At 49.5% G+C, this 26,590-nt stretch overlaps 1 protein-coding gene across 1 annotated transcript in view; it reads right to left on the reverse strand.

The window, feature by feature from the left end:
* The window catches only part of ZC3H3 (zinc finger CCCH-type containing 3), a 260,148-nt gene that overhangs the window by 11,774 nt on the left and 221,784 nt on the right, over window positions 1–26,590 (reverse strand). The window contains exon 11 of the mRNA XM_072999450.2: window positions 18,101–18,288. Within this exon, the coding sequence (XP_072855551.2) occupies window positions 18,101–18,288 (188 nt within the window). The remainder of the gene's footprint in view (window positions 1–18,100; window positions 18,289–26,590) is intronic.

Raw genomic sequence — 26,590 nt, forward strand, 5'->3', positions numbered from 1 at the left:
AACCACACGGATTCGGTCAGGAGGACCACATTGGTGAAACTCACTGGAGCTTTCGCTTTGCTGGCTGGACAAAAGGCAGGCGGAGGGAGGGAGGTGGCATGTTATCAGGCTGTAGCAGGAAAGGAGAAAGCTCAGCAGATCGGGGGGGGGGGGGGGGCTGGTCAGCGCAAAAAGGCCAGCCACCCGGCAGGCCTGGGTTTGCCACCAAAGGCTGCCTCCCACACAGGCAAGGAGGGAGGTGGCAGCCCGAGGCCAAAAAGGTTTGCCCCATTTTCTGTCTGGTCCCACCTAACTCTGGTAGAGGGCAGGCGGCATACAAGTCGAATAAAGAAATAAATAAACCCTTCAGGATTGGGGGGGGTGGCGGGGGGGCGTGAGGCCACAAGGTGGAGCTCTCGAGAATGGCACCCGGGGGGGGGGGCTTTCTTTTGGGTAGGCTACGGCTCCCAGAATCCTCGACCCAGCATGTACACTGGGGATTGTGGGAGGCGTAGTACAAAAAGGAAGCACACCAGCTCTGATTGAGCCACGGGCTAAAAGAGAACAGACGAGAACTCTGTAATGAGCTAAAGACGCAAGGCGGCTGCTTCCCCCACACCCTGCCATGCCCCCTGCATCTGGGAGGGTCCCCTTAAATACATGAAAAAGGGGGGAAAAGATTTACAACCACAAGATGGCCCAGGCAATATTTCCTGAACGACAATATTGGCAGCTTTTAGTTTATGCTGGAAGATGGCACGGAATATAATAGCACGAGTCTTAAAGTGATGCAATATGTATGCGTGTGTGTTGTTGTCGTCGTCACGTGATGCCAAGGAAGAAAGGAGGTGGAGGGCAGAGAGCATGGGCCTATTTTAATGGCCCGCCCTCGAAGGTTCCTGGATCCGTTGAGATTCCAGGACACCATGAGAGGGATTCCAGCTGCTCTGTCTGGCGCTCGCTGGTTCGCCGCCCAAACGCCCTCTCAGGAGCATTTATTTTATTTATTTATTTATTTATTTATTTATTTATTTATTTATTTATTTATTTATTTATTTATATCCCGCCTATCTAATCAATAGACCACTCTAGCATAGCTCAGCCAGGGTCCTGGTATAATAGGAACCTACGAGCAATGAAGGGAGAATCAGGAGATGGCTCGAGTGCATCTGGAGAAAGGAACCGAGGGGTTATAACAAGATAGATGTCAGGATCACAACTAACCATTACCTGGCCAAGGTAAGGGCTGCTAGATGATCTCACTTCACTGACCGGATAAGCGAAGCTTCCAATCAGCAGGCGGAACTTTTCCATATAGTTCGCAATCTATCTGGAATTGGTCTGGGTGATAGGCCTCCCACTAATATCTCACCTGACCAATTTGCAGCATTTTTAAAAATCAAAAGTGGAGACCATCCACCGCAACCTCTCTCCTTTTTTAAATACAGTGGATCGAGCAGAGATGTCCAGCGCTCTGCCTTGCCTGGCAACTCCTTTTAGCCGGTGACGCCAGATCTGGTTGACAAAGCGCTTGATCGCTTTCGGGCCACCACCTCCTCCCTTGACCCTTGCCCGGCCTTGGCTAATCAAAGCAGCCAGGCCAGTAACAACAGAATGGGCCACTGCAATAATCAATGGGTCTCTCCAGGAGACACTCATTAGGCCCATTAGGAAGAAACCAAATTTGGCGGCGGTTGACATTGGAAACTATAGGCCCGTCGCCAATGTTTCCTTCCTTAGCAAAGTGGTGGAGAGGGTGGTGGCAGACCAGCTTCAGACGCTTTTGGACGAAACAATGCCCTGGACCCATTTCAGTCGGGCTTCAGGCCGTGCTATGGTACGGAAATGGCACTGGTCGCACTGCTGGATGACCTGTTGAGGGAGGCTGATGTCCCTATCTTGATGTTGGGGTGCTCACCACTTTGGTCCATGCGCTTGTAATCTTGAGGTTAGACCATTGTAACACACTCTACATGGGGGCTTCCTTTGAGGCTGACGCGGAAACTTCAAATGATGCAAAATGCGGCAGCCAGGCTTCTTAGTGGGGTGAGAAAATATCGGCATATCTCCCCCACCCTGGCTGCTTTGCACTGGTTGCCCGTCCGTTTCCGTGTTGACTTCAAAGTGTTAATGATGATGTATAAAGCCCTAAACGGTTTGGGACCTCGATACCTGGCAGATCGCCTTCTCCCACCCAGGTCGAATCACTCGACAAAGCCAGAAGAGACAGCTGAGGGGCCTAACGCCAAGTGAGGCCCGGAAGGAAAAAACAAGAAACCGGGCCTTCTCGGCAGTGGCCCCTCGGCTATGGAACACCCTTCCAACTGAAATTCGACTGGCACCCTCGCTGGGTGTTTTTAAAAGCCATTTAAAAACCTGACACTTTAGGCAGGCCTTCCCTCCAGTCAAATAACCCATTTTCTGTTTCTTTGATCACTCCATCTTAGCAATGTATATAGAAATAAGTTTTGTAGGATTTTATCATGTATGTTACGTTATATGTTATATTGTTGGGTTTTTATCACTCAGGTAAGCCATCCCAGTAGACTTTGTCTAGGGGGGCAGGGTAAAAGTCCAATAAAAGTATAAGTAAAGTAAAATAGAGCCCTTCATTGCCATTCCTGGCTGGGAGTGGAGGGCTGTTTAATCACATTGTGTGCTTTTCCTGTTCCACGGAAAGGCAGGAGTTGCCATAAATCCAGTGTGTGTGTGTGTTAGGGGGCTTGCGCTATTTTTATTTATTTATTTACGAGGTGTCATGAAATTCTTACAGGCAGGTTGTAAAATTGTCAGTCAGTTTTCCCCAGGAGGCTCTGATGGGATATTAAACAGCTAAAAAAAACCCTCACTGGTGTTCTGGCTGGTCTTAATTATGAACTGTAAACAGAAAGGGGAGGGAAGGGTTTTAAAAATGGATTAAAAATGCACACACATATGTGTGCGCGCACATGCACACGCACATGCACACACAGAGGAAGTCAAGAGATGTGTTGTTCAAAAACGGGGCATCCAAAATTTCAAACAGGCCAAAACCTCTGATGCAACCTCAAGACACTTTGGCTTCAGTCCGCTTGCCTACCCTTTGAAAAAGAAGGAAAAGACAGAAGGAGGGAGGACAAGAATCACATAAAACATCTGAGGTTCAAAATAAGAATTTAAAAACAAGGAGATGGGATTCAAGGCATTCCTGCCTTCAGCGGTCTGGTGTGACAACCTCAAAGGTCATTAAAAAGGGGGGAGACGTCTGTATATGGTCTCATAAGCTAACCTTCCCCAACCTGGTGCTCCTGCAGAAGCCCTGGACTACAACTCCCATAATGCCACAGAGGGTGCAGCCGCTGAAGTTCTCCATTCAGCCCATGAAGGCATGCTTTGGAAGCATGCCTCTCTTCAAGAGAGGGGCCGGGAGTCCTATTTTCAAGAAAAATATGTAAAGACCTTCCTATATGCATCTCTGCTACTCCTTTCAACAGGAAAACCTTCAAAGCTGTGTGCATAAATACCTCTAAAGCAGCAAAATATTGCCCCGGTGCTATTTCATTGTTTCATATTTCAAAAATTGTTTTAAGATTGTATTAGAAGAACATTGCAATGCAAACCGCTTGGGGGATTTCATTATGCAGCAGTATGCTGCTACTGCTGCTGCTACCAGATTTGCAAATCACACGCAAAACTAAAAGCTGAGCTCTAAGAGCCGACCTCAACCAAACGAGGAAGGCACAGCGACAGCAGCCAAGCCGAAGAAAGCCTCCAGAGGGACAGCCGTTTCAAAACTGTGGCATCCCTTAAGTCCACCGTTCCTCAGTTTCAGGATGAAGCTGTTATTTTAGTAACGAAGCCATTATTTTAAAAGGAGACCAAAGTCCTACATTACCGGAAAGTTTCCTGCATACAGTGACCAAATATGGATTTTCCTATCACTTGGTTTAGAATGACTTTGATCCGAGCCTGAAACATTTTGGATTTAAGCAGAGTTTTATAAATGATGGCACAACAACTCTGAGAGGCCTTGGTGATGTGGTTCAATCGAAACAGGCTGGTCCAGGACAAATAGGGTTGCTTAAGGTCATGCGGAGGTCCGACATGCCTTCCGGTGCAATCCTTGCAACCACATGGCATGCACACTTCAAACAATCCTAATTGGTCCACCTCCCATCAGAAAAGAAAAGAGAACATGGGGGGGGGGGGAAGGAAAATCCCTTCCTTGCCATCTCTTTTCTCCTCTTCCTTCTGGAAAGAAGCTTTCAACTTTTTTTTCCTAAAAGAAACAGTGCATTAGTGCTGTGCTAATACTTTTTTAAATAAATTTCCTTCCTTCCTCTGCCCCACCATGGAGAAGCATGAAGAGAGATAACATTTATTTTCTCAATGTCAAGAAATGGCTAAGCTTTCTTCTTTAAGCTATGTAATGATATGGGGAAATTGAAAGCTGATGGGAAACTAGAAGCAGCCAACTCTGCTTTGGTTTGATCCCAGGAATTGCGCATGCTGGAAACAAACCAAAACGAAGTGATTCTACCTACCTACATCTTAAAAACAGTATTATTTGACAGGGACCCAGAAAAGTGCAGATAGGAATGTTTTGGGAATGGGCTGGTTCACATTGCCACTTATGTCATCTAAGGTAAAGGTTCCCCTTGACAGTTTTTGTCCAGTCGTGTTCGACTCTAGGGGGCGGTGCTCATCCAAGCCATAGAGCCAGCGTTTGTCTGAAGACAATCTTCCGTGGTCACATGGCCAGTGCGACTTAGACACGGAACGCTGTTACCTTCCCACCAATGTGGTCCCTATTTGTATACTCGCATTTGCATGCTTTTGAATCCCTAGGTTGGCGGGAGCTGGGACAAGCGACGGGAGCTCACTCCGTTGCGTGGATTTGATCTCACAGCTGACGATCTACAGACCTTACAGCAGAGAGGCTTCTGCGGTTTAACCTGCAGCGCCACCATGTCCCTCTCCATCTGGTCACTTGCAAAAGAAGCAAACCTGTCTATCCCCACAGCAGAACCAAACTGCTGATGGGGAATGCAGGCCAAGACATATTGCACAGACAAATTCCCACTCATGCACACAATGTTGTGCGATGGTTTGGCTTCATGTGAAGACTGGCTCAGGGTATCAGCAGCTGAGGTGAGCCTGAATAAATCCTACATTCAATTTGGTCTCTAATTATCCAAAATGGGTCCCTTCTATAAAACTGATTGCAAACAATAGTAACCCTCACAGCGTTTTTGAAGCACATCACATGTTCAAGGAGTGGCTTTCCCAGTGTCAAACCACCCACCCCCAGTGAATTTCCAAGGTGACATGGAGATTTGAACCCAGGTATCCTGTGTCCTGAGTCTGACAGTTTTTCTGCTACACCATACTAGCACCATCCAAAGGAGTGCTAGGAAAAATTTCCAACTCCAGTAAAGAAACCAAGCAAGTATTAATGACCTCAGAGTCAATACAGGATATGCACATATTAAAAAAGAAAAGGAAAGGGGGGAGGGGAAAAGAGAGAGAAAAGAAGAAAATCTGAATGAATAATGATTCTGAAACATAACACGATGTATTACATGCAAAGACAGCAAATGAAGGGAAATACAAAACACAGAAGCAAGGTGCCGGTTGACTGAACAGGCATCAAGGGACCCTGTCATTTATCAGAAGGTTCTACCGACTGGGGATTTGTTTCTTGGGGGTGGGCAATAAATGGGCTGCTTGGCGATGAACACGAGGACAGACTCCCACCTCTGACCGGCCAGTCTCCTTGCCCCCTGGCCCAAGAAAAACAGAGGGACGTCCCGCCGAAACGGCAGCCAACGCAAGTCGGATGCGCTTCCCGCCCTCCCCCTTTCCGACGTTCCTAGTAGATGGTTGAAACCCTGCGATCCGTCTTGGTAGCAGTGGATGCGGCTGCCCCCTCCGTATTTGGAGAGCAGCCCCATCCGTCTTCTGGGAATCAGGTACATAATTTCTAGTTAGTGAAAGCTCCGCTACGAAGCCCCTTTTTCATTATGATGATTGAACAGCTTCCAGCGAGAAGAGGATGCGACTGGGAAGGAAGGTAAGAGAGCCGCCGCGGCGGAACCTGGAGGATCATCTGCTGAGCCTGTCAGGCTGTTGAGAGAGGATTCGCCCTCGCCACCCACCCACCCACTCGCTTTTGATGAGAAATCACGCCCATTCTTCCTGCGCCCAAGAGGCCGGCGAGCAGACAAGCTGATCTAGCCCCATGAAAGAGAAACGGGTCTCAGGGCCGAAGAAGGTGGCGCTGGGCGACAGGTGCCTGCCAAAACGTCTCTCTTTAGGAAAGGGAAGCTCTTCCATGTCCTGAACAAAACCTCCTTCAAAAACAGGGCCAAGCAATGCCGCAGGGCAGGCCTGGCAGCGGAAAGAGAGGCTTCCTCTCTGAAGAGCCTGCACGCCAACCTCTTCTGAAGGAGACACCGGGTTGACACTATAATCCCGCCCTCTGTCTCCCCAAATCCAAGTCAGCAATTCAAGCACCCTGCAGATTTTAGGAAACGGACTTATTTGCCACTGTTGCTTCCCATTACATTTATACACCACTTTGTATCAATTGAGTGGGACACTTATGTCTTGTGTCCCACCAAGTCACAACGGACTTCTAGCAACCCTAGCAGGGCTTTCAAGGTACATGAGATGTTCAAAGACTGGTTTTACCAGTTCCATTCCCCACCCCCCACCCCGGGAGTTTCCATGGCCGAGCAAAAACCCCTCTCCTGAGTCCTAGCCCATCATTCTATCCACTACACAAGCTATATTTATATCCCATTTTCCCCTCCAATGAGCTCAAAGGGAACTGTATGCAACTATCCTCCACACTTTATCAGTAGTATAAAAGCCCTGTGAGGTCAGGTCATACCGAGGGAAAGACTGGGCTGAGGTCAACCTGCGAGCTTCTTCACTCAGTGAGGATTTCGACATGGATCTCTGCAGTTCAATCTCTAACTAACTAACTAACTAATTAACTAACTAACTAACTAACTAACTAACTAACTAACTAACTAACTAACTAACTAACTAACTAGCTAGCTAACTAACTAGCTAACTAGCTAGCTAGCTAGCTAACTTCCATGTATCCATCATCCGCCTTCCTTCCTTCCTTCCTTCCTTCCTTCCTTCCTTCCTTCCTTCCTTCCTTCCTTCCTTCCTTCCTTCCTTCCTTCCTTCCTTCCTTCCTTCCTTCCTCCCTCCCTCCCTCCCTCCCTCCCTCTCACTTTCTTTTCCTTCCTTCCTTCCTTCCTTCCTTCCTTCCTTCCTTCCTTCCTTCCTTCCTTCCTTCCTTCCTTCCTTCCTTCCTTCCTTCCTTCCTTCCTTCCTTCCTTCCTCCCTCCCTCCCTCCCTCTCACTTTCTTTTCCTTCCTTCCTTCCTTCCTTCCTTCCTTCCTTCCTTCCTTCCTTCCTTCCTTCCTTCCTTCCTTCCTTCCTCCCTCCCTCCCTCCCTCCCTCCCTTCCTTCCTCCCTCCCCCCCTTCCCTCCCAACTTTCCATCTCTCTCCTCTCAGAATTAACCAGGTTCAGCAAACAATCTTCAACCCAGAGAGAGACCTGGTCCCTTTGACTTAAAAAAAGGTAACCATCTGAATGCTTGCAAGGAAAAGACCACACATGACGCCAAGGGCTTTTCTGGCGCCTGACAAGAGGGCAGCTCACGTTCCCACAGTGGCGTGCTCCCAACTCTCTGGGGACTCTGGACCACAAGGTGGGGAGGGAAGGGGCGCAAGAGGAACCAACCCTGGCACTTCAAAGAAGGGCTGGGCTTCTTGGAAGCACTGGGAGACCATTTCTGCTCTCCTTAAAGCCCCGGGGGGGGCGATGGACTTGCTTTGACACCCACCCTCCCTCTAATTTTTTCCAGCAGGAAAGCAGGGAACTGCCAGGCTTCGCTCAAGGCCCTTCACAGCACCCGGCTGCGACACTGGGGCCAAGTTCTGGTCCCCTCCACCCCCGGGTGCCTTCCAAAACGTCTCACTCCCCTGCCAGTTTCAGAGGCAAGCCCTGAGGAGAGGTTGGAAAAGCAAAACCATGGGACGTGTGGGCAAGGTATAGTCCAGGAAAGAAACTTTTCCAGCTCAGGGGAAAGTTTCTGAAAAAACACCCAGGACCTAACCGCGGCACTTGCAAACAACCACCTGAACCCTCCATGGATGCTTTGGCTCTCCTTCATGACACGGCAGGGCTCGCTTGGTGCCCCATACGACTGAACGCTGCCCCCAAAGCTCCACCCTTTCAGAGGTTCTGGATCTCCTTGGTGAGCCCGCAGGGATTTCCCTGGTGGCCAAGGTCACTAAGGGAGCCCTGAAACAAGGTCACCCGGGGGCAGCTCATCCGGTCCACGGAGAGGAAGCTCGGATTTGATCGGGTTGAAAGTTGCAGGAGGCCCCCAACCCGCCACCACCGTTCGGAGTGGGGCTCTCCTCTCTACTGTGTCAACATGGACAACAGGCCAGCTGGCCAGCTGGGGAATGGGATCCTACAAACATCTGGCCAGTCATGGGGTAGGTGGGGGGCAAGCCCACAAGGCCAGAGGGGCTGGCCATGGAAGACTTCACAGCCCCTCCGCGCTACTGGTCAACTCGTTCACAAACACACGGGTTCTGTTTGCAAATCCGTGACCCTAAAACCCGGCAGATGAGGTCCCTGCGAGCTGACAAAATGCGGCTGCAGAGGAAGGATGCCAGAGAGATCCCATTACGGCTGGGAGCAGGAAGAGGCGTCAGGCACAGGACTGCCACTGACCGATTCCCCCTCCCTTCCCCGGCCCTGGTGGCCGCCAGCGGCTGTAGCTCCTTGCGACTGTTCAGTGGGTCCGCCTGGCCACGTAACACCCCTCCCGTGGACCTGTGGCTAAAGTGGGGCGGGAGTGGGGCTCTGGTTTCTGGCAGTCACATGTAGGTCATGGAAGACCCTGTGGCCAGCAGAAAAAAGGTGTGAGTGGAATAGAAAAGAAAGAGGGCAGCCGTTTTGAGGGTCTGGTTGCCACAGCCAGCGGGGTGGGTGGGTGAGGGTGGCAGCCATTCCCCCCCCCCTTCTTGATCTCTTTGCTCTCCAGGGGTGGGGGGCTTCCACTGAGAGCTACATTCATGCCTGAGGTTCAAGGCAAGAACAGTCGGTATCACAATGTGTTCTCTTAAAGCAAGGGGAGGGGGAGTTGTGTAGCCTGCCGGCTGCATGCAGCGCCAGAGTGGTGCCTTCTGAAGCCCCCCCCCCCAAGATGTCCCGTCATCACCTTCACCCTCGGGGCTGTGAATTGTAGCTCCAGAAAAACCATTCCCCTCTACAACAAGCCATAAGCCTCATGGGGAGAAAACCCAGCAAGCCAAACCTCGGCGTTTTCAGGAGGTGGCTTTCCGGTGACGCCTGCTTCCCCTGGGAGGTCTAGAGTGGCAGGTCTGAGCGGCCTTCCACCAAAGCTCCTTAAAGCCCAAAGGCCACATTCCGTCTCTCCCACATTGCATGTTTTAAACTGGCCTCAAAGCCTCCCGTGAAGGCGCTGGACAAGGCCCAGTTCCTTGGCCATTCCACCGGCGACCCACTCTTTGGATTCCTCCTTCTCAAGTCCTGCCTACTGTTTGTAGGGCTCCCTGCCCTTCTGGGTCACCGAGCAACACCTGCTCCCCTGGCCAGGAGATGAACTTAGAAGCCGTGCCGATGGGACAATGGGCCCAGATCTGGAGAAGGGGGGGGGGGCGTAAGCTCAACAACAGATGCCTCTGCTTGTACAGCAGCATCCTGACTTCTTCCGCCTGCGGCGCTTCTGCCCCAGACCCAGGTGGCCTCTGAGGAACCTGAACTTAGGCTTTGCGGCAGACTAGAGACCCTTGAGAGCAAGCCATCCTGTTGCTTTTGCTCTGTATGGCTGCACCCCCCCCCTCATTTGGGGGGGATGAGGTACCATGAAACCCCAAGAAGCATCAGCGGTCCTAATAGCAGGGTTGAGCATGGACACACAGCTCTCTCCGCACTCACGCCCTGAATCCCAACAGCAACCCTGCAGAGCATCCTTTCCATCTGACTTACCACCTGCTGCCATGCAACTACGGATGCCACCCTTGCCAGGTACCCCCTCTCTGGGCCGGCAGCAACGTTTTCCGTGGGAATTATGTTCCAGCACATGCGAGGCCTATGTCGTTTGCATACTGGTGATGGGCCACGAGCTCAAGAGGGTATCACGCAAAGGGGTTTTGCACCTCTTGAGCTGAGAAAGAGATCGTAGTGCCAACACCTGTAATGCTAAGCAAATAACAGGCTGGGTTGGGTGGGATATGAGTTACTGTAATGGGTGGAACATCTCCAAACACCTGAATCATCCTCATCCTCATCATCACTGGAGCTCTGGGAACAATATCAAGAAATTCCACACAGTATTCTAAGCAGCTGCAGATTTCAGAAATCGCACCATCAAAGTTAAGAGAAAATAGCAAAATTAGGAACAGCATACATACTGCGCCGGTATTCAGCAGATACTTAGGTTTTCAATTAAAACGTGTACGTTATATAAAAACAGTCAATGTTTTTATAATTTTGATTGACTACATATTGTTGAATGATGATGATAATGTGTTGTCAAGTCAGTTCCAACTTATGGTAACTCTTTTCAGGGTTTCCTAGATGGAGAATAATCTGAAGTAGTTTCTCCTTCTTCCTTTCTTCTGGGGTCATCGTGGGACGGTGCAGCTTGCCCAAGGCCACGCAGGCTGGCTTTGCTCCCAGGAGGGAACCAAACTCCCAACCTGTCGCTCTGCACCCATATACCTAAAGCACTCAGCTATTATCCAGCCAGCTCCAAACACCTGAAGTGAGGATTTAATGCCCCTTTTCTGCATACAGGAATGTAAAGACAGAGCTTTCAAAGGCCAAGCTGTGACTAATCCACCAAAAAATGAGAATCACAAGCCCACCACATGAGAAAGGGCTAAGCCTTGGCAGATCTGAAGGTTGCCTACAAAGAGGAAGAGCAGGTTGAGAGGAAAAGAGGCCACACACCATCAGAGGCACACGAAATGAAAAGAGCAGAAAACACATTCCCAAATATCTTCCTGAGGGACCGAAAGCCGTGGGATGAATTCTGAACGATGGTTCCCCTGGGAGGAGATACGCAAGAGAGGCTTTGCCTCCCTCCCCCCCCCCGGAGTCTGTTCTGAGAAGTGGAAGATACACAGCCAAAACCTTGGCCGGGAGGTAACACAACAAAACGCAAAACACAACGCACAAGCATTCAAGGATGGCAGCGCTGGAGGAGAGAAAGGGTCTAGCCTACAAAAAAGCCACAACCTAAGTGGGACACAGTAGACTTGAAGCAAACTATGGAAAAATTGTGAATATGAGACCTCTCTCTCTCTCTCTCTCTCTCTCTCTCACACACACACACACACACACACACACACACACACACACACACACACACACACACACAACTCAAGATCCTTGTTACTTTTAAAGCACAGAATCTGTGTTTTCTGGAAGCACGTGGGCAAGGCAGGCAGGCAGGAAGGCATGGGTATGCGCTACCTGCTGCTTGACAGACGCTGCATTAGGGAAGCAATTATATTAGAGGTTTGTTAACTCAATTATAAAAAGTAGTTTGTGGTGCTTTTTAATTAACTTGTTCTATATGCCTGATGAAACATGGATTTGCCGGCATATGCCAGATGAGACACACAACATGGGGAGTGCGCCGTGGCATGAAACAGAGGCAGGCAGCTGCTTCTCCCCTCCCCTTCCTCTCTCTCTCTCTCTCTATGCATGTGTTACAGGACGTAAATTTTTTTCCTCGTTTCATCCTCTCAGGCAAGGAAGAGGAATTACGATTTTTTCACTTCTTACCTGCAAAAGAGTAAGACATTTTCTGGAGCTATCAATTTACTGGTTTAACACAGCTCGCCTAACTTTTGTGACTGCTGCAGAAATGATATTAACACCAACTGTGGTAACAGCTACTTTATTTCATGGGCTTCCTCGGAAAAGCCCCGGATGGGTTCTTCGCATCTTGCATAACCATCGGCCGGCGCTTCTCGCTTCGCTCCTCCACTGCAAACATAGGGGGGCTTTGCTTCTTGCAAGAAAAGGGTGCTTATTTTCTTGCATCCTTTTCTTGCAAGGAGAAGAAAGAAGAAGGGGGAATTCGGGGTGTGTTCCTTCCACCCCATGTGTGTCTCTGGGGGGGGGGTGGGGGGAAAACAAGAAGGAATTCCTTGAGGGCTTTTCCTATTCTATTGAACTGAGTCAGATGTCATCCCTGTGCATGACAAGGGGGAAAGAGACGACGGAAGCAAGCATCTGAGGTCTTAAATCGACAAATATTCTTTCGGTCTCGCTACAATTTACACATTTCCTAAAACTTGATGCCGTGCTTGGGAAAATTTCTTTTCTGGCAGACTGGGGGGGAGACAACTGCTAGAATGGCCTAGCCAGCTCTGGGTGGCTCAGGAGACACCAAACCCTGCTCCCAGGGAGTCCTCTTCTCCTGACTCACCAAAAAAAACCCCCAAAACAAAATCCCCTGCCTTTATCATGACTATGCGATTCACTTCCAGGGCTAGATCCCACTGGGGTTGTTTTTTTCTTCCCTACAGCGGGCAGTTTGGGAGCCCACGTGCCAGCTGCATTCAGGGTTTGGACGCCAGCCGGTCCCGAGTAGGCTGTTGGGATTCAGACCTGCTGGAGCAGATGTGGCAGAGGGGATGTGAAAGAGAGACGGAGAAAGGGCTATGTGGAGAGACATGCGCCCAGGCTGTCAGCGGGATGGGATTGTCTTCCAGCTGCCATCGAATGTGATCCTGCAGCTGTTAAGGGGGGGCATGCCCAAGGGCTGGCAGACTGGCACAATTCCCCCCCCCCCAATCTTCTGGGGCAAAATATAAGGCCACCTTATTTTGGACCAACTGATAAATAAATATTATGCAATAGATATTACACACAATCTTCTTCAAGCTAAACCCTGGCCACTGTCTTCTCTTTCTGCAACAGCAGGAGAACTGCCCCATGCAACAAGAGGATGGGTGCTTTTATCTAGCTTGGGAAATATAATTTTTAGAATTATAATTCCAGGATTCCCACCTCCACCAAGAGGATTCTGGGGACTGGAGTCTTTAAAAAGTAACATTTCCAAGGTCTCCGGGATTTTCCGCTTCATGCTGTCTGGGACAAATTATAAGACTTTCTCTAAGCTGTGTCTGACTAAGAGATCCAGTGGCTTCCAGAACGACTGAGAGTCAGGTGGCAGTTCCCCCGGGTGCCCCTGGAAGCCCTTCCAGGTGGGGCAGGCAGCCGCAGTGTCGGCACATCTGTCGGAAGGAGAGAAGGGTCTGCCCGGAAAGGGGTTCCCGAAGCAGAAGCGGTAAACAAAAACCGAAGCACTGTACCTCCGTGAATTTTCCAAAGCGAAAGTGTTTTGAGCGTGCTCAGCGGAGCCGTTAAAAAAGACTGGAGCGAGCATCTTCCATTAACGTTACGACCGTGAAATATGACAATAAAATGATAGCCGTATGGTCGCAAACTTGCAGCCCGCCGAGTTGCCAGGGGTTTATCCTCACTCAAACGTGCAGAGAGCTGTAAAATGTTTACAGAAAGGGTCGTTTGCCACCATAAAATCCTCTTTTCTCTCCTAAACAAGGCTGAGTGGAGCCATTTACAAACCCCAGAATGTTCATCGGGGGAGAGGGGAACATCTGTTCTCTCCGGGAGCCTGCAATGATCTTCTCGAACAAATTAACTAAAATGGGTGCTTTCTAATTAAATTAGCACTCGATTGGAAGGGCCCTGTGCGCTGGGGCACTCAGTAACCATTAGCATGGGGAGGGACCGTTTGCGCCGGCGCAAGCGATTTAACTGGAAGGTGAAATATGGAAAGGTCTGCTACCTGTGAACAATCACTGAAGCCACGGATAGCTTTGTTCAGGTGCCCATTGTAGCCCATAAAATACAAAGGCAAAGGATCTGGGTCTCGGGCAAGCAAGCGGGAGAGTGCGAAGGTGGGAACCTCCAAGCAGCTGCATACAGCTGGAGAGCCTGCCAGGGTGCAGGAGGCACTTGGGCGCCAGATGTTCTGGTTTCCGTGAAGGTCACCCAGCAAAGTCAGCAATTCTAGGACTAAGCACCACAGAACTCTGCGCCAGCTTTTCTCTAACACCTTCCAGATGTTTTCGATGGCCCCTCCCACTGTTCCAAGACAACACATCTGGAGGGCCACGGGACTGGGGAAGACTGCTTGAAAAAAAGGCAATTAACCAGCATCATGTTTCCAGAATGAATAATGTAATAATCATGTGCTGTCAAGACTCTTCTGACTTATGGTGACCTTTATGCTGTTTTCCATGTAGGGAATATTCAGAAGTGGTTCCTTAGTCCCTGGAACAGTGCCGCTGGCCCAAGGCTACACAGGCTGGCTGCTTGGAGGCACTCCCGACGCCTGGATCCACAGCCAGAGACCTAAACGACGGAGCCGCCCAGCCAGCGTTAGTGGGGTTCAGATCCCTTTGAGCGAGGGAGGAGGGTGAACTTGAGGGTCAGCCGCTCAACAGCGTGCTGTGGGTCACTGCAGGAAAAGGAAGGTCGGGTCTCTGATCCATTTCAATGGGGGATGTGCTGATATTCCTACTCTCTACCTGAAGCCGCCTGAAGGCAAGGGATCCAGTTTGTGAATAAACCCAAGGCCAGAACTTTGTTATTTTATTTATTTATTGATTTGATTTGATTTGATTTGATTTGTACCCCGCCTATCTGGACCAATGGACCACTCTAGGCGGCTTACAAACTTACAAACGCAGCACAGTGCTGATCTAACCGAAGTGCCTATACATAGCTCACTCTTCCGCCCAGCATCTTGCCCCCCCATAACCAGCAGAAATTGCACCCCAGTGCGTCCCTATAGCCTTGGGCTTGAACTTTTATCCTTTTGTTTGTCTGCCTTAAAATGAAAATGGGGGGGGGGGGAGAGACGAATTCCCACAATCCTCTTTCTGCTGGCACCCTCATCTCTTGGCATGTCAAAGACTCGAGATGGGCCGATCCAAAGGAAACTTTGCAGCACAGGAGTTAAACTGCAGTCCTGCAGCCAAGCCTCTACTCGCGGCTTGGGCAAAGGGTGCCAGCAGGAGGTTGAGTCAGCCTTTGGAGGTGGAGGGAGACAGCAGGGGCAGCAAGGTGTGGCTGGCATAATTCAATCATGAACTGCCCAGAGAGTGCTTTGAGTGTCACGGAGTGGGCATAGAAGCAGCGTGCTTTGCTTCTAGCACAGGGTGTGTGGAGTTGCAGCAATTTCTACTACAGACTACAGATGACATGATTCCTCTCTGAGGCAGAAGGAGAAGCCAAGGCAGGAAGCAGGAGCTCAAAGACTCCTTTCCCAAGGTAGGCAGCAACAGTAGTCCTGCCGCAGAGAGCCAAAGGGAACAGAGGGGGTGTGTGTGTCATCCGGACAAGGGAAAGGGAAGAGCACGAGTGAGGGGAAGGACCAGGGCTCAGAGCAAACAGAGCATGCTAAAAGGGGGATTTAAAGAGGAACTGAAAAGACACTGGGGTCCCAGCACAGGGGTGCAAAAATCCCCCCCCCCCCCATTTTTAAGGTCACTTTCCAGAACTCCACAGTTCCAATGTATGAGTGCTCCTATACGCCTTACCTGGAGCCTTTTAGCATTCCAGCAAAAATAAATAAATAAATTCAGATATAGGATAGCTAACCACTCACTTGGCAGCAGCACATGCAAAAGGAGGAGGAGGAGGAGAAAGAGAGAAAGGAAAGGAAAGGAAAGGAAAGGGGATCTAGAGACGTCTGTCTTGGTTGAGCCAAGCAAATGTGGGGGCAAAAAGGGCAACGGCCACTCTAGAGGCTTCAAAAGAGGCACCCTATCTAGATCAAAGGGCTACTCTGCTTTCTTCTGATCACATCTGGAGTACCAGTTGTGGGCACCATCATTTTGGAAAGATATGGAGAAGCTGGAAAGGGTCTAAGGCAGTGGTTCCCCATTTTGGGTCCCCAGATGTTCTTGGACTACAACTCCCAGAAATCCTGGCCAGCACAGCTGGTGGGGAAGGCTTCTGGGTTAGCGAAAGTTGGGAACCACTGGTGATGGGAAGGACAAGGAAGTTACTAAGAGCCTGGTGGGTCCTGAAAAGCTCACAAAACTTCGTTGGGTGCCCTGTAAGTGCTTAAGGCACCCCTGTTCATTTTGTTGCATAGACTAACACAGTCACTAACCCCAATAATGATGATGTGTCATCAAGTCAAACCCCCCAATTATGGCCACTCTTTCCAAGGGTTTCCTAGGTACGGAGTACTCAGAAATAGTTCACCCTTCCCTTCTTCTCGAAGGGCTCCCTCTGGGACAGTGAGGCTTGCCCAAGGCTACACAGGCTGGCATTAAGCGCACAACACACGACCAGAGAATGAACTCTCAACCTCTCACTCTGCTATCCAGCTCCTTCCCCCCCGCCAGGTCCCCAAAGGTGGCAAAGGGTCTGGAAACCAAGCCCTGTGAAGAAAGGTTGAGGGGTGCTGTTGAGGGGTATGTTTAGGCTGCAGAAGAAATAAATGAGGAGTGATATAACATTACAGCCATTGTCAAGAATCTGAAGTGCAATACAACATAACTTCCTTTTCCCCTTTTTAGCTGCTCCACAGGAGAAGACCCAAACCTATGGGTAAACTTACATATTTCTACTAAACATTAAGGAGACCATCCCAACCGTTAGAATCTCAGAGTCTTTCTTTCCATCAAAGCAGACTTCGCTCTGTTTGATTTCTGCTACAGGCTGGCATATCCTGCATGCACAGGGTGACAAAAATTTGGTTCGGTTTGGCAAAAAAAAAAAAAAAGGTGGGGCTGTTGGACAAATGAGATGTAAGCGCCACGGAGGCAGTATTTAAGCAGCACACTTTGCTTTCTGAAAGCACATAGCAACCACTCCTTTAAGAGCCTCCACACGAGGAGAGAAACCTTTTCCTGGAGCAGAACGGCCAGCAAGGCTAAGCCAGGCCTACCCATCGAGGAATCGAAGCTGCTTGGCACAGACATCCCACGTCACTTGGTTGCCATTGTTATAAAACATGGTGCCACCCAAATCGACAACTACACACCATGCCAACTTCTTGGCCTGATTCTTCTCCAGGATCACCAGAACGTCTGTATTTTAAGCCTTTAGAACTTTCCAACGGGAGAACCTCAGTTAGACCAAGGGATGAGACACATAAGAAAACAGAAGGTGGGAGCTGGCTGCCCGACCTTTGACTTTTGGCTGCAATCACACTTTTAATTGCAAAGACAACCCGTTAAGAAGGAGCAGCTGCTCTTCTTTTACTTCATATGATTCCCCTCCCTCAAACGCACACACGCCACAAAGGCAACCGCGCGTCCTTCTTGCACTGCAAAAGCCACCAACGATGAACTGTTCGCCCCCACCTCAACTCTCTCCCCTCCATTGCATTTTTCAAGGGATCCCGTTCCTGAAATGACTTTCATTATACCTAATGTCAAGAAAGCCTGAGACTGAGCCTGGAAAACGGGACACATTTTGGACACCTGAATGCTTCATTTTCCTTGTTGCTGCTCCCTGAGAAAGGGAACTCCACAAATTCATAGGACAGGGGTCGGGAGCCTTGAGCCCTTGAGTCAAATCCAGTCCTCCCTCAGGTCCTGAGCCGCCTCTCTCCGCTTCTCCAGATGGCCTTGCTTTTTTGCTTCCACGAGAGCGTCAACTCTATGCTTTGTATGTATGTATGTGGGGTTTCCTAACTCTAAAACACCGGAACACCTCTCTCTAAGGCAGGCTTTCAAGACCATGAGACGCTTGCCGCCTCTGATTAAAAGGTCTGGTGCTCTTGCAAGCTTAAACGAATCTCTTCCTTTTTTTTTTTTCGTTGTCCTTAAGGAAATACGATCACAATAGGAATTTCAGAATTTTCACCTATGGCCAGCATGCTTCCCTCTTGTCTTCCTTACAGCTTAAAGTGAGAGCTTTAAGTTAAAATAGGCTGCTGTTATTGGTCCCACGTTTTGCTCCCATCTGGAATGCGCGCCCCCCCCCAAGCCATCAGGGGCCACAGAGCTCAGCCCTCGGGCTGAAGGAGGCTTCCTCTACCTTTGGTACGGTGCCAAGGGCTCTGGTTTTACCTGCTTCCTCTCCGTGCCTGTCCGTCTCTGGCTTGCGGTCTTCCTCGCTCGGGGATGTGGGGGGCGTCTGGAGAGAGATGAAGGACGGCAGCTTGGCTAGTTTGCTGGTTTGCAAGGGGGCGAGGGGGTCCCGGCCATCTTCGCCCTGCTCTGCCCCGGAAGGTCCCACAACGTCTTCGTCGTCTTTCCTGCAGGAGAACAGACATCAAGGAGGGTCGAGAACTTTCACTGCGGGTGGAGATGCTGCAGGATTTGGCAAAAGACTGTTGGGATGACTAGTTCAAGGCTTAAAACCACATATGATAGAGCCTGGCAAAGCTCTACCAGCGATTCGCCCTGGTGGCAACCAGAGGTCATTTCTGATCGAGGTGCAGCTGAGGACCACTGCAGTGGATCAGAAACAAAGAGGGTAAACTTTTCTGAGTTACAACTTTTAGAATTTCTACGCAACACGGAAGTTATTGTCTCATAACTTGCAAGAACTAGCACAAGTTCTAGTTCATAGATCAGACTGTAAAGGGTTCCAATGTATCGCCCTCGCAACAGCCCTGCAAGGCAAACCGTTATGAAGATGATATGACAGCCGTTCCAAAAACACACAGTGGTTTCCCAGGAATGGAAAGATCCACTTTGTGGCCAGAGAAAGGATGGAGAGGAGGGGTCGTAGCTGAAACTAATCAGGGAAAACCCTTTAGCAAGTAGGGCGGAGGTGGCCTGCAGGGTTTCAGTTTGGTTTGGTATCTAAAAGCAACCTTCAATGCAATTGGCAATAAATGCAAAAAATGCATCTACAGTGTCAAAAATAAGAGCGTAGGTTGCATATTTCCCAGTAACCCTCTGGGATGCAAGCCTGCAGGCAAGACCACGGTGTGGCAAAGGAAGCCCCCCCCCCCAGCTTTCCATGCCCCACAGAGGAGAGGGCTGGTATTTAACCAGAAACCCTTGCAGAGCTTGGCTATTTAAACTACAAACCTGTGGAGGCTCGTTCATGCATGTCTCCATCTCTTTCTTTCTCTGTGTGTTTGAGGGCACGTATGTGTGTGTGTGAGAGAGAGACCGAGAGAGAAAACGAGACAGCAATTCACAAAAACACTTTGTTAGAATAAGCAGTAACCCGACATGTCTGTTAGTTTGGGGGGGGGGAACCACTGTGTAATCTCTCCAGCTGTTTCAGCCTCCTATATGGGGGGATGCAAGAACCACAGTCAGTTCCTACTGGGGCCACACAGAACCACAAACTGTGAAAACACACACCCACACACCCACAACATCAGTCTCCTTCTGACTGAGCTCCACAGCCATCACGTTTAATAAAGCCATTAATTATACGCTTTCAAGTCCATTCTGACACACAGGGACCTCTCCAAGTTTTTATAGGTGTAAAGTGCTAACACAGCCCTCCAGGTGGCTGTCTGGAACCACCATGCAGCTTCTCCGAGGTGGCACCGAACCCCATCAGCCACGTGTCCTCCAGGATATCTCACCTGGCTTTTGCTCCTAGGTGAGATCTGAGCTCCAGGATCTGTGGCTCTGAACACACAGGCAGACACAACTGCGCTGATGTCAGCCTACTGGGCTTTCTTTGGTCTTGACGACACCAGCACGCCATTAAACCTGCTTTGCTCCCCAGCCACCAAGACCCGGCCGGGCTCATTCAAGAAGGAAAGAAAGGGAGATCACCAAAACAGCAGTAGAGTTATGGGTACAAACAATGTGCGTGTACGAACACAGCCTGACACTGACACTTCCTAAAGGGGGGGGGGGGAATAGTTATTTTTAACCCTATTTTAAATCCCACATTTTTTTTCAGATGGAGCAAAAGGGAACAGTCCTTTCCTGTCGTGAGGATCCATTTCCCTTTCTCTCCCTGTCGTTCTGCACACCATTTTCCCATTATGTTTTTGAACATGATCCAAGATCATCACTTTTGTTTTTGTTTAGTCGTTAAGTCGTGTCCGACTCTTTGAGACCCCACAGACCAGAGCATGCCAGGCCCTCCTGTCTTCCACTGCCTCCCGGAGTTGAGTCAAATTCATGTTGGTCGCTTCGATGACCCTGTCCAGCCATCTCGTCCTCTGTCATCCCCTTCTCTCCTCTTGCCTTCACACTTTCACAACATCAGGGTCTTTTCCAGGGAGTCTTCTCTTCTCATGAGATGGCCAAAGGATTGGAGCCTCTGCTTCAGGATCTGTCCTCCAAGTGAGCATCACTTTACATTGGCCCAAATCCTGTTGCTTACCACTGTGAACTGCACTAGAGAAGGCTTCTGAATCAATGCTGATTGAGTCAGTCAACTCTTCCATAGGTTCTGGAGATCCAACGGGCCTACTCCTTCTGTGGTTTACTGTGCTGTGCAAGAGGCTTCTGGCCATGGCCACCCAGTGATAAGGTGAATGATCAAAGGCATGTAAAAAAAGGGGGAACGGGGTGGGCGGGGGGGGGCAAACCTTTCTGTCAGAAGCACAAGCAGTATTATTTTATTATAAAACTGCTCAGGGGAAAAAGTCTTTTAATAAACTTAAAAGAAAAAAAACTCTTTTAACAATAGGTATCTTTACAACATAGTCTTAACTCACAGTTATTTTTTATCACCTTGTTTTCATACATATTCATTCTGTGTTTATCTTACTTTGGATGTAAACCATCTAGAGCTGTGCCCAGTACTAATCAGACACGTCTATTAATTAATTAATTAATTAATTAATTAATTGGATGGATGGATGGATGGATGGATGGATGGATGGATGGATGGATGGATGGATGGATGGATGGATGGATGGATGGATGGATATGTGAGAGAAAATGGTTTCATGAAATCCAGCCTCAGGCCAAGTGGGTAGGGTGGATGATAAGACTTATTTCCTTGAAGCAAAGTCAGAGATTAAATTTTGAAAATAAAAGGTGCTGGTCTTGTGGTTTCTTGACCTTCAGGTTCAGGCCATCTCCCCACTCCGATGTCAGCCACCGTGGTTTTAAGCATTCTCGACGATAGTATCGTGAGACTGGTTATAAGAACCGAACTCTGCAACAAGGAGAAAGCATTCTGCACTTTCTCAGAGGCCCGCGGTCTTCCTGGCCAAAGGCTTCCACGCTCCGGTTGCCGGGCTCAACTCTGGCTCTCCTTCAGCTCCTCCTGCGACGAGTGCCGGCCCCTCCCTCCCTGGCTCCCTGACATTGTCTCCAGGCCTGCCCCATCCCTGGGACTCTGGGGCCTCTGAGCAAATGTGGCTAATGGGACGTTTTATCATGTTTGACATCCCTGTTGGCAGACGCTAATAAAGACAGAGGGAGTGTGCTGCTATTTAAAAAGATCAGCGTGTCTGACGGGCCCGATCTTTCCCCTGAAATGGGGAGTGGAAGGCAGAGCAGATGGGGGTGGGGGGGGCGCAGGGCTCCTTCTCCCCCCCCCCCGCCAGCCACATTCTGACCTAAAATGAGCCAGGAAGCATTTGACACCTCATTGACACAGGGGGTGGGATCGGCACAGCATTCCATATTTATTCTGTCACCCGGGATAACTCTGGAGAGCCCTCAAGGAGATCATTCCCCTGATCCGTGCCTCCCGGCGCTACCATACAAGGAAGAATGGGGATCTCCACGGAGGGATCTCAAGGGACCGACCTAGAGAGGGTCTCCAGCTGGGCACATCCGGGCTCCCTGAGCTTTCACCAGCCCTGAAACAGATTCACAGGCATCTGGATTCTAGTCCTGTCCATTAAGGAGCAAATCTCACTGCGTCCAGTGGAGACTTACTTCCCAGTGAAGGGAGAGAGAGAGAGGACGGCAGCATCCGGCTGGCCCACGGTGGCTCCTTCAAGGCACACCATCCCTGTTTGATGTGTTGCCCTGTTTCCCAATTTCAAGGGCAGGCACCTGGCCAAAGAAAAGACAGAAAGAAGGGGGGGGGGAATCCAACACATGACAGCACTTTAGAGACTAACAATGGAATAAAACTGTTAAGTCTTTAAAGTACTACAGTATTTTGGGTCCCGTCCCCCTGCTTTCCTTTCTTTCTTTCATTCTTTTCTTTCAGCAGCACACAAATCCAATGACAAGGGCTTCGGGTCCTCCCAGAGACTCTACAGCCGAGCAGGAGGTGGAAGTAGGAGCCTAACAAGAAAGCGTCCACCCGGGTGGCCTAGGGTGTCAGCCGCACAAAAGGTGCATGGCAGGAAAAGGACCAAGAACAAATAGCGCCAGACTGCTCTGGCCTGTGCTGAGATCCAGATTCTTTTGAACTACGTAGATCCCTTTCTCCTCCAAGGCATTTTAAACAATCGGATACGAAACAGGAGGGAGATGCAGATGGCAGATGTGTCCCTCCTGTCTCTCTCCCTACTGAGAACGCTGGGGCAAAGAGGATCTTTGTGAATTTCGTTGTATGGGTATACTGTGTATATACTTACAATGACAATAAATTATTATTATTATTATTATCTGACGAACGTTCCAAGGAATTATTATTATTTTCCATTAACGGGGAAAAGAAAGAGAGAAGGAACCAATGTATCAAATCCAGAACATCCCCAGTTGAAAAGGGTCCTTCCTTTCTCTTCCTTAACGTCCTCACTCCAGGACCCAGTATCCCCAGTCGGGGTTCTGTCCACGTTACAGGCTGTGATGGAGGAGGCGAGGTGGAAGGGCCTGTTACATACAGCACTGATGTTACCTGTCTGTCATGGGTTTGGAGGGAAAGTTCCATCCTATGGGGAGTGGAAGGCGGGACATCAGGAGGAGGGGCTGTACTGTATAAATATGTGATGCGTGTGTGGAGAAGCTAAGCAGACGAAGCAGCAGCTGGGAAGAAGGAGTTGGTGTGGGAGTCTGTGTGTCAGACAGGGTACTACTGTGTGTCAGAGTACCAACCTGATAGGTTCAGGTGTCTGTTGGTTAGCCAGAACTGATAGGTTCAGGGTCTGTGCTTTAAGTTAAGGTTCTGGGTGAACCAAACTGTATGCTTGTATGAGTGAGAATAAGCCACGTTACTTTATTTTATTCACCTGATTGTTTATTTTTCCCTGTGTGTGTTTAAAATAAACCTTATTCTTTTTATTGTTTAAAAATCCATCCCTGGTCTGTGTGACTTCTTAAAGGGAATGGTTGGTGGCAGCTTAGTGTAACTGTGTGACAGATCCCAGTAGGTCTGGGTTTGTCACATTGATTGGTGTCCAGCGTGTGGGATACGACTGGTCCAGTTGTCCAGTGGTCCAGCAAAGCCTTGGCAAGTGTGCCCAGAGCAAGGGGGGTCTAGTCAGGGACAGTCTGAGGCGCGTAGGTAATCTTCTAGGTGTACCTCACGGGGAGGTGCACTAGTGGAAGAACGTGCCAACTGGGGAGACTTAGATTAAGGTGCTCTGAGGCAGCCTGATTTTGGCGGGAAAACGCTGAGGCAAAACTGCGTAGCAACAGCGAGCTAGCTTGCCAGCTGAGAGGCCCAGCAGAGGGGGGTAGGCTCTGACTCGATACTGTTGCAAGGAGTGCTGAAGAACAGCAGCAATCTCTAGGGAAAGCAGGTTTTGAGGCAAGAGGAAAAAAGTGGTCGTTTTATTTTGAGGCTTGACTTTTAAAGCAGCCTGTTCTGAGGGGGGATTATGCCCTTGACTCGAAGCAAAGTAGCAGACATGAGTGAAGTGAAAGACCCCCAGATTGACCAAGGTTCTGAGGATGAATTTGGCTCAGTGCAAGGTGACAGCACAGGAGAGCAAGACCCAGAACTCAGAAAATTGCTCATAGCCCAACAGCATGAACTGAGGATGAGGCAATTTGAAGTGGAGGAAAGGTTAGAGAGAGAAAAAATGGAGGAAAGGGAAAGAGAGAAACAGCGGCAATTTGAATTAGAGAGAGAGAGAGAGAGAATGGAGAGGGAAGAAAGAATGGAGAGAGAGAAAATTGCTCTGGAAAAAGAAAGGATGGCGTTTGAATTAAGAAAACTGGAAATGATGAACCAGAACAATAATAATAATAGGGATTCTGAGGGAGGCCAATTGTCTAAGGCTGACCTGAAGAAATTCCCTGTGTACCACAAGGGAGATTGTCCTGAGGTGTTCTTTTCCTTAGTGGAAAGAGCGTTTGTGGACTTCTCAGTGAGGGAAACTGAGAAGATGACCATCATGCGATCTTTAATCAGTGGTAGCCTGGCTGAGGTTTATGCCGAGATGCCTGAGGAACTGATGAAAGATTTTGCAGAGTTTAAAAAACTGGTGTTTGCCAGACATGGGATAAATGCAGAGCAGCTGAGACAAAGATTCAGGTCCCTCACGAAAAAACCAGAACAGACTTTTACCCAAGTGGGGGCCCAATTGGTGAGGCTGCTTGAGAAATGGCTATCGCAGGAGGGAACAGAGACCTATGAGCAGCTTAAAGACTTGATAGCACTGGAACAGTTCTATTCAGTCCTGCAGGGGGAATTGAAATTCCAGGTGAGGGAAAGGAAACCGAAATCTGTGGCAGCAGCCGCAGAGATCGCGGATTTTATTTCCCAAATAAGAAAGCCCTTGGGTGAGGGGAAATCTGTAGGGAAACCCAAAGAAACCTACAGCAAGTACTCTCAGGGACCAGGGAAAAGCCAGCAAGGGGGAGGGGCCCATGGTGAAGGGAAGCCCTCAGACATGAAACTAAGACCTCAGACTTTGGAGGGAAAACCCAAACAAGAGGAGAGAGAATCAAAATACACCCGAAAATGTTATTTCTGTCAGGGAAAGGGTCATCTAATCTCAGAGTGTGAGAAGTTAAAGCAGCTAAAAGGAATGGTGCCTCAGAATTCTAGTGGGACCAAGCCAAAAGCTGTGTTCTGTGTCCAGAAAGAGCAAGGCTCAGTGTCACCGAGGGAGCCTGTTGCCATGGCTACTCAGTCTGGAACAGCTACCTATGCTGATCAGGCTGAGGAAAATGGTCCTCTTGTGGAGGTAAAGCGCTGCTTGCTGGTAAAAACAGATTCTCAGTTGTTTGAGACAGCAGGGGTGGACGTAGGAATACTTGACCGTCAGTATAGGGGGCTGCGGGACACGTGTTCCCAGGTAACCCTGTGCCATCCAGATATTATTCCCAGGGAGTTTATAATCCCAAATGAGAGCATGAAGGTGACAGGGATTGAGGGGCAGGTAATCTCTCTGCCAGTAGCAGAGGTACCTGTCAACTTTCAAGGCTGGAGGGGAGTTTGGAGGCTAGCGATTTCATCGACTCTGCCAGCAGCCGTGCTCGTGGGAAATGACCTGGCTGAACATGTGAAACGGGTGCTAGTGGTTACACGCTCACAAGCCACCACAGGGATAGTTCAGGGGGGTAATGATGAGCCAGAGACGGTAGCAGAGGGGAGTTCAGAAGCTGTGGTGGAAACCTTAACCACAGACAGCAGATTTGGACAGGAGCAGAAGGCAGACGCCTCTCTCCAAAAGTGTTTTGAACAGGTGACTGACGCCCAGCTAACACCTGAAACCCCTGTGGGATTTCTGGAGGAAAAGGGGATTTTATATAGAGAGACCCTGAGGAATATCTCAAAAGGGGGAGATGGGATCAGAAGTCAGCTGGTGGTACCTGAAAAGTATCGCCCCATGATCTTACAAAGGGGTCACTCTGACATGTTTGCTGCACATTTAGGGGTGAAAGGGCCCCTAGATTTGATCAAACAAAATTGGGAGCAGATCACCCAGGATGACCCACAAGACGTTGTGACATACATAGACACCTTGATGAATGACCTAAGGAGAAATCTAGAGCTGGCAGCAGAAAACCTGCAAGCTCAGAAGGTCAGACAGAAAACATGGTATGACCGCAAAGCTAGAGAGAGGCACTTTGACCCAGGGGAGGAAGTGCTTTGGCTTAGGCCCTGCAGAGAGAATAAACTGCAGCTCAAATGGGCAGGACCATATAGGGTCATTTCCAAGATGTCAGACCTGAACTACCTAATAGAGCAGGAGGAGAACCAAGCAAGGAGGGTGGTTCATGTGAATGCCCTAAAACCCTACTACAGAGGGGAACAGAGGGTTTTATTCGCGATAAAAGCAGCTGAGAGTGAGGAAGCTGAATTACCCTTCTGGGAGGGTAGAGGGGAAGTAAAATACAACCCAGAGGAGGTAAAGATCAGTCCTGCACTCACCCAAGACCAGCAGCAAGAACTAAAAATGCTGCTTAGTAAATATCAACAGGTGTTTTCTAACAAGCCGGGGATAGTGAAGGGAGTGATGCATCGGATCCACACAGGGGATGCACCCCCGCAGGCAGTATCCCCATACCGAGTAACGGGACCCTATAGGGACAAGGTGCGGAAGGAGCTGGACGAGATGCTGAGGGAGAACATAATCGTCCCCTCTTCTAGTCCTTGGTCCTCTCCGATAGTCCTTGTGGACAAGCCTGATGGGAGCATTAGGTTTTGTGTTGATTACAGGAAATTAAACCGTGTAACCACTCCTGATGCCTACCCAATGCCCAGGCTAGACAACCTGATTGAAACCATAGGGGGTTGTCGGTTCATCTCATCATTGGACCTGGTAA

Source organism: Pogona vitticeps, chromosome 4, assembly GCF_051106095.1.
Source record: "Pogona vitticeps strain Pit_001003342236 chromosome 4, PviZW2.1, whole genome shotgun sequence".
Classification (NCBI taxonomy): Eukaryota; Metazoa; Chordata; class Lepidosauria; order Squamata; family Agamidae; genus Pogona; species Pogona vitticeps.